Source organism: Pelophylax lessonae, assembly GCF_965119305.1.
Source record: "Pelophylax lessonae genome assembly, chromosome: 2".
NCBI lineage: Eukaryota > Metazoa > Chordata > Amphibia > Anura > Ranidae > Pelophylax > Pelophylax lessonae.
Genome location: NC_138769.1, coordinates 748215493 through 748224136, shown reverse-complemented (window position 1 = coordinate 748224136; position 8644 = coordinate 748215493). Strand labels below are relative to the sequence as shown.

At 41.6% G+C, this 8644-nt stretch overlaps 1 protein-coding gene across 1 annotated transcript; it reads left to right on the top strand.

Moving 5' to 3' along the window:
* Positions 1-227: 227 nt before the first annotated feature.
* Positions 228-7385, top strand: LOC309548378 (uncharacterized protein; the record flags this gene model as incomplete). Its single annotated transcript, XM_082248319.1, has 2 exons — positions 228-806; positions 7317-7385. 2 exons carry the CDS (start codon positions 228-230, stop codon positions 7383-7385), a joined length of 648 nt encoding a protein of 215 aa, XP_082104445.1.
* Between the last annotated feature and the right edge of the window lie 1259 nt (positions 7386-8644).

Here is an 8644-nt window from a genome sequence, read left to right as displayed (position 1 = left end):
TCACAATTCACTGGAGGATTCACACAGGACACAAGTCATATCCGTGTTCTAAAGGAAGAAATGCTTTGGATCTTCAACATTGATCCAGCCTCAGAGGACAACAGGAGAGAAGTAATTTCAGTGTTCTGGAAGTGACAATGGCTTTACAATAAAGTTCAACCCATATATACATAAGAGAAGTAATTTCAGAAGATATTTATTGTTTGGAATGTGATAAACATTTTACAATGGAAGCAAAACATGTCACACAGCAGGAGGTTTACAATGGAGAGAAGCCATATCAATGTTCTGAATGTGATAAAGGTTTTACAACAAAGGGTAATCTTATCAGACACCAGAATATTCACATTGGAGAGAAGTCATATCAATGTTTTGAATGTGACAAAGCTTTTACAAAGAAGTCAAACCTTATCACACACCAAATGATTCACACTGGAGAGAAGCCATATCATTGTTCTGAATGTGGCAAAGCTTTTACAACCAAGCATGAACTTATCACACACCAGAGGGTTCACAGTGGAGTGAAGCCATATTATTGTTCTGAATGTGGCAAAGCTTTTACAACAAAGGGTAATCTTATCGCACACCAAAGGGTTCACACTGGAGAGAAGCCATATCAGTGTTCTGAATGTGATAAAGGTTTTACAACAAAGGGTAATCTTATCAGACACCAGAATATTCACATTGGAGAGAAGTCATATCAATGTTTTGAATGTGACAAAGCTTTTACACAGAAGTCACATCTTATCATACACCAAATGATTCACAGTGGAGAGAAGCCATATCAGTGTTCTGAATGTGTCAAAGTGTTTACAACCAAGCAAAAACTTATCACACACCAGAGGCTTCACACGGGAGAGAAGCCATATCAATGTTTTCAATGTGGCAAAGCTTTTACAACAAAGGGTCATCTTATCACACACCAAATGATTCACACTGGAGAGAAGCCAAATCATTGTTCTGAATGTGGCAAAGTTTTTACAACCAAGCAAGAACTTATCAAACACCAGAGGGTTCACACTGGAGAGAAGCCATATCAATGTTTTGAATGTGGCAAAGCTTTTACAAAGAAGTCAAACCTTATCACACACCAAATGATTCACACTGGAGAGAAGCCATATCATTGTTCTGAATGTGGCAAAGCTTTTACAACCAAGCATGAACTTATCACACACCAGAGGGTTCACAGTGGAGTGAAGCCATATTATTGTTCTGAATGTGGCAAAGCTTTTACAACAAAGGGTAATCTTATCGCACACCAGAGGGTTCACACTGGAGAGAAGCCATATCAGTGTTCTGAATGTGGCAAAGCTTTTACACAGAAGTCAAACCTTATCACACACCAGAGGATTCACACTGGGGAGAAGACCTATTAGTGCTCTGAATGTGACAAAGCTAATGTTGGGCTAATATATCACCAGAGGGTTCACAAGCTTTAGTTACAGAGATGAAACTTTGGGAAAAGGGAGGATATTAAATGACTTGCAAATGCCCCATTAGTTTCACAACCCCAATCTCCTCCAACAATCTAGGGAAGAATTGAACAGATAAAATGGTACTTTAAAAAATGCAAACTAACATCTGTGAGCAAACAGGAATGTAATGGATGGATAAACACCTAAAAGGCCTGTGAATATTTCACAGTTTGACATTTTTTCAGATAAGCACCAATGATTGAACTGTTTTCCTCACGATTCTCATCTTCCTCTTTTTTTTTTTTTTACTGAAAATAACAAATCTATAGAAGTAACTGGTGATAAAACCATGTTGCAGAGGGAACTCTGGGAATGATAATGACAGATTGCATTACACATTAAGTTATCAGACTTCCTGCTGTTGGTCTTATGTATGAATTGTGTTCTGATATTTACTGTCCTGCTGTAAAAGGTGTAAATGATTGCCCACATCTTTCCTGTAGTTGCCGGGACTACAAACTCATATTAGGAATGTGGTTCACTTTTTTGTATTTGGGAGAAACATTTCACATGGTTTCTTAAATTCCATTAATAACACTGCCAAGGGGAGTCTCACTTTACTATCAATAGGAGAGCCAATCACAGGCCAGTAAAGTTTCATGGTTTATCGATGTAATTGCAGAATGTTTAATCCGCCTTGGTCCAATAGATTTCTTGTCCCTCCAGATAACATTTGCTTCTTGCATGGAAGGAGCACCCTAAAATGTCTTCCCTTCAATTCCCCCCATAGCTGTACTTTAGGTTATGTTGCCCCTCCCATATCTGTAAGGGAAAGCCTCAATTTCTCCCAATACTCCTCTGGCCTTCCAGTGAGAAGAAACATTTTCTCTGGAGTGGAAATGTTTTATGCAGTGATCCCTTCATAGACGGGATGGGGAATCTAAGTATTCTAAGATAAGTAAGATGAACCCGTGTACTGGAGTCATGGATCAGATAACCAATGAGACCATTGATGTTATAGCAGAGCTGACAGCAGAAGTGTCTCCATCACCTAAGGTGGTGTCACAGAACTGCATGGCTGCTGACTATCTCTGGGAAGCTCAAGGTGGAGTCTACAATCTGATGTCACATAGAGAGTGTTGTACATTTATAATAACTGTATAGACACAACCCTCTAGTGGGATTTTTAGATCATTAATTACAACATAATTAAAAGTTACTACAAAAAGCTTTATTAGTACAATGCATGTAAAAGAAACATTTGTGCTCAGATAAAATACCAAAGCGGTTGCAAGTAGTAATATGGATGAATGTAGAGAAATAACCACATTTATCTGTCCTAAGGACTCGTGTGGGAGTCTTTCTCTGTCCGCTTTGGTATTTTATCTGAACACGAATGTTTCTTTTACATGCATCGTACTAATAAAGCCTTTTGTAGTAACTTTTAATTATGTTGTAATTAATGATCTAAAAATCTCCCTAGAGGGTTATTTCTATACAGTTCAGTTACAGGGGATGTGGGCATTGCTATCTATCCCCTCCTAACAGCAATCTGTACCTCACTATACATTTATTTTATATCATGAGGATCTCAGAAGGAGACATCTACACAAGGTAAAGGAGATCCAACTGTCACCTGGATGGAGGAAGTGGAATCCATTTTCTTGGATGGGTTTAGTTGGAACTTGGTTGAGTAATATGGGGGGTTTGCTTCTTAAGCCTTTAGTTACTATTATAGTTTTGATAATTTTATACATTGCTGTTGTTGTATCTTGATTTTTCTTTTTTACTCACATGGTTAAATTCACATTTAGCTAAAACCCTAAACATTATATATTTTCTGAAATCAGAGACCCTGGAGAATAAAATGGTGGTAGTTGCAATTTTTTTACGTCACACAATATTAGCACAGCTGTTTATCAAATGCATATTTTCTGTAAAAATACAGTAAGGGTAATTTTAGGGCACACAAATAAACTTATGACATCATTTCTTTGGTAAAATATAACAGATGAGGTTGTGTTGAGCAGTAAATATCAGACACGTCAAGCTTTAAAAATTGTGCATACTTGGTGACAAACTTCAGTACCTACAAATGTCCCATAGGTGACGCTATATAAACCTTTACAGGTCATAAGTATAAATAGTTATCCATGAATGATGTCCCTAGAGTTATTCCTCTCACTCTGGTGTGTGCAGCGATATGTAAGATGTGTCGTGTGATTGTTGTTTTCCTACATAACCGCACCCAACACTGACATTTCCATATATATATGGGAACTGGGGGTATAAAATTTGTTTTGTGGTTTGTTTGTTTTTTATTTGCAGTGTTTTACTTTAATTTTTTTAAACTTTAGTTTAGTTGTTCTCCTTCAGGTCCTCTAACCTTGTAGATGGTGACATGGACTTGTTGTGTGGGAATGAGCAGGAGGGGTTCGGGGTTATCTTCTACCCAATCAGCTTGTTATGGATAAAATATGAAAGTGTCTTCTGGGAATTTACAGGGATTTGGATGTTTAGAGGGTTACATAAGTGGGCGGGGCTGGTATTAATGAGGGGCGTGTCATATGGTAATCAGTTTCTTAGCATAGATGATATAAATGGTATAAATATATCCTTGAAATGTAAACAATCTATCTCTTTTCTTCTGTTGGTAAAGTGTCACATATATATGATTAATAAAGTTGGATTTTATTTTCACCTCACAATACTGTGGTCTGGGTTCTTCTACAACACATCCACCCAAAAATGTAATCTTCCAGTTATAGGAGTCTGGTGGAATGGGTGACAAGCTGATTGTATCTCTTCGGTCTAGGGGCGGATTGCCCATTTGGGCACTCTGGCACTGTCTGAGACCCCGTGGTCAGTAGGGGGCCCTGAAAGTGGCTCAGTCCACTCCTGGAGGTGCCCACAGCTTAATATGCAGAAGAGAGGTTTAAGCCTGGAGAAGGCATGGCATTCTTTATGATGGTTTCTGCAGTGCTGGGAGAGGACTCAGGTGCTGGCCGGGATGAGAGAGCGATGGTGGAGCCATGGGGATGTTAGCAGCGGCAGCCACTCCGGCCACCTCTCCCCCTGTGGAATTCAGCAGAGGGGTGGGGCTACCGTCCACATCCCCACCATGGGGGACAGCCAGTGCTGAACTTAGAGAGCTGGAGGTGGCAGAAGGCACTGCAGAGCGGAGTCATCTCAGAGCTAGCAACCCGCCTTGTGTGCAGCAGGTCAGTGTGTGATCGCCAGCCCAGCAGTTTAGTGTCACTCTGCTTTATTCTATACCAGCAAGGCTGAGTGTTCCTGCCCATTGCCCATCCACCAGGTGCTATTCCCTATCCCATATCTAATAACCCTGATTTCTATATACATAGTGAGTGCTATTCCCTATATACTGTATAAGACTGATATGTGTACACTGAGTGCTGGTACCTACCTGCATATATAACACTGACATCATTATACGGAGTGCCACTCAGTGTACAGATATCAGTGTTATATATAGGGAAGATTCGGGGTGTCTGGCTGTGCAGGGTGGGGGATCCCAGCTACTTACAGATCCTATAGGGTTCCGCTAGGGGTAAGATGAGTAGATTTATGGTACTTTTTTCCATCGTTTTTATACATTTTATTGCAGTTTGTTTGTCACAGGGTTGGGCCTTGTTTAACCACTTCTGGACTGGAAGGATTTTCCCCCTTAATGGCCAGGCCCTATTTTGTGTTTCGGCACTGCGTTACTTTAACTGACAATTGCGCGGTCGTGCGATGCTGTAACCAAATAAAATTGACGTCCTTTTTCCCACAAATAGAGATTTTTTTTGGTGTATTTGATCACCTCTGCGATTTTTTTATTTTTTGTGCTACAAACAAAAAAAAAAAGCGACAATTTTGAAAAAAAAAAAAAAAACAATATTTTTCACATTCTGATATATAACATTCCCCAAAAAAATTTAAAAATCCAAATTTTTTTAACATTTTAGGCCAATTTGTTTTCTGCTACATATTTTTGGTAAAAAAATCGCAATAAGCGTATTTTGATTGGTTTGCGCAAAAGTTATTGCGTTTACTAACTACGGGAAAGATTTATGTCATTTTTATTGTTTTTTTTTACTAGTAATGGCGGCGATTTGCATTTTTTTTTTTTTTGTGGGACTGCAACACTGCGGCGGACAGATCGGACCCCTAACTGACACTTTTGGGGGGGACCAGTGACATTACTACAGTAATCAGTGCTAAAAATATGCACTGTCACTGTAATAATGATACTGGCAGGGAAGGGGTTAACACTGTTGGTTATCAAGAGGTTAAATGTAAGCCTAGGGGAGTGATTCTAACTGTGGGGGGAGGGGCTTGTGAAATGATCAGAGACATGCAATCCTATATAGAAGGATCACATGAGCTCTGTGATCATTGCAGGGAGAAGGACGGGCGGCTGTGTTTACAACATCCGACCGTCCTTCTCTCTCAGCGGGGAGCGATCGCGGGTGTCAGGTGACAATCGGAGCCGCCTGACACACCCGCCAGCTTTCCCGCTGATGATCAGGGGTGGGAGCACTCACCCCCTAGCTCCTCCCAGGCAAATGACGTACCCAGACTTGGATTTTCCTGGGAGAGCCACTCTGCCGCCATATGTATACGGTCAGCAAGTGGTTAAATAAGAGGACCGTCTTTTCAGTTCACTTTAAGGAATTCATTGGTAGTATTTCTTCCCTCTAGTTGCCGATTCTAATCCTGTTCTGAATTTCCTCCTACCTTGTAACCTCAAGGCAGACGCGGACAGACTCCATGGAGACATTTTACTTATAAATAAATCTGTGTAAACTTTTCTACCTATTTGTATGAATGTTATTCTGTTCAGCCAGTTATGTTATTTATGTCCCCCTGCCAGACAGCAGAGCCAGGTTGTGACCTCACTTTTCTCTGCACTGTATAAGGAATTCAGATTGGTCACCACCCTGCCCCCATCCTGTGACTGAACAAAGAAGAAGAAACTGTCACTACTGCCCCTCCCCCTCCAGTGTGACTATAGCACAGTGAGTAGATGGTAGTTAAAAAAAAAACTACCAAAATTTGATATATTTTCTGAAAGCGGAGACCCTGTAGAATAAAAAGATGGTGGTTGGAATTTTTTCGGTCACACAATATTTGTGCAACTTTTTATCAGTTATACATTTTCAGTAAACTATACGTTCCAATAAATGTTAGTGCAGACAAAGCACAATATAATACCACATTGTTTGTAGAAAATAAAAGATGAAGTTGTGTGGAGTAAAAGGATACAAATCCTGTGTGTGTCCATGAGACTGGGAGAATTACAGCGCCCAAAATGATCAATAGGTGACATTTTCACTGCTTGTGGACCGCCCACTGCCTTCTTACTGCGGCCGAGCGGCCCCGCTGTGCTGGATGAGGTACATGGATGTCATCCAGTATTTCCAGGTAGGGGGCGCTCCCACCACCCCATCTGTGCTGTCATTCAGTGCAGCACAAATCAGTCAGCAGGTCCCAGCCAATGATTTTTAGCCTGGACCTGCTGATTGGCTGTACGGAATCACAGATCAGCCGTGTCCATGTTTTGTAATCACAGACACAGGAACTGCACCGTTCTTCTCTCTCTCTGAGCCCTTTTCTGTTCAGAGAGAGAAGAAAGCAGACCTGTGTGAGTCCAATCAGCACATTTACACTTCCACACACTTAGTGAGGCACATTTAACCCCTTGATCTCCCTCCATGTAACCCTTTCACTGCCCTCTCACAGTGTCATTAGTACAGTGTACAGCATTTTCACTGATCACTGTATTAGTGTCACTAGTGACTTCAGATAACGTCAGAGTCAGTCAGTGTCCCTCCCAGATAGTGTCAGATTGCCCGCCACACTATCACCATCCACATTTAACTCCTTTATTGCCAGAAACATTATCAAAGTCACACTATAACCGCCAATATGGATATAGAGTCTGAACATGGATCAGTATATTGATCGCAAACAGAACTTTACCAGTGTCCCCAATAGTATAGTGTCCCCAAAAATGCAGTGTTAGCGGGATCAGCCCCGTTCTCTGATCACTGCCACCTCTGATACATTGTACACAAAACCGCAGTGTTAGAAAGATCAGGCCTGACCTCTGCAGCACTAGCAGGGAAATCTTATTTCTAGCACACAAACCATCACTGACAGCCAGGAGCTCTTTTTCCCATGAGTCGCACTAGGTACCTGTAAATTTACTGCCCAAAATGTCCAAAGAAAGGTCCACTAGTGAGGAGGCCTACAGGATTCTGAGTATGACAGATGAGAGTGAAGGGGAATCCTCTCTATCAGAATCCGGCTCAGAACATGAGCCTGTGGAAAGCAGCGGCACCCTGACAGGGAGCTCAGACGATGGAGAAGATGTCCCGGCTAAGATCAGACGTATCCAACCCCAGGTTACTGAGGCGCTAGAAAAGCAGAGTTATGCTCATATGCAGCAGAGTGCCAGTACTAGCGCTGCTCCAGAGGCCTCGTACATCCTGGCCTTTTACACACCAGCACTGCAGTATCCCATGGTGATGTGGAGAGTTCCAGAAGTGCAGTACAAGCTGGTGAGGAGGCCGGCACTAATAGCGGAGTGCAAGCTCAGCCACCAAGATTTCAAGCACAGGCCTGTAGAGTCCATTCAGAGGTGCTTATGAACTCTAATTGGCTGCCCCAGATTCAGAAGCACCCATAAGCCCCCCCTCCCCCCCATTCACAGCCCAGCTCAAGGTTCAGATGTAATCCACCAATTTAACAACCCCCCTGACTTTTTTTAGCTGTTTTTCACCGAAAACCTCTTTAATTATTTGATTGTGGACCAAACTAATCTTTATGCTGACCAGTACATCACCACCAACCCAAACACATACCTTGCCAGGCCATTCAAGTAGAAACCTGTCCCGATTTCTGAATTTTAGACTCTTTTGGACCTCACCCTTAATATTAGCGTTACAAAAAATAATGAATTGCAGTCATATTGGTCCACAGACCCGATTCATCATATCCCCGTGTTCTCTGCTGCAATGGCCAGGCATAGATAGGAGAAAATAATGTGTTTCATGCACTTCAATGACAATACACATGCAGCAAAAAATAAGATCTTCCATGGACTCAACATGCCTCTCAGCAAATACCTTGGGGTGTATACTTTCCCCATTTAGGGGTGTTTTACTGACCTAGCATTTAGGAGCCTCCAAAAATGTGATAGGTAGTCAGGAAATCCAATG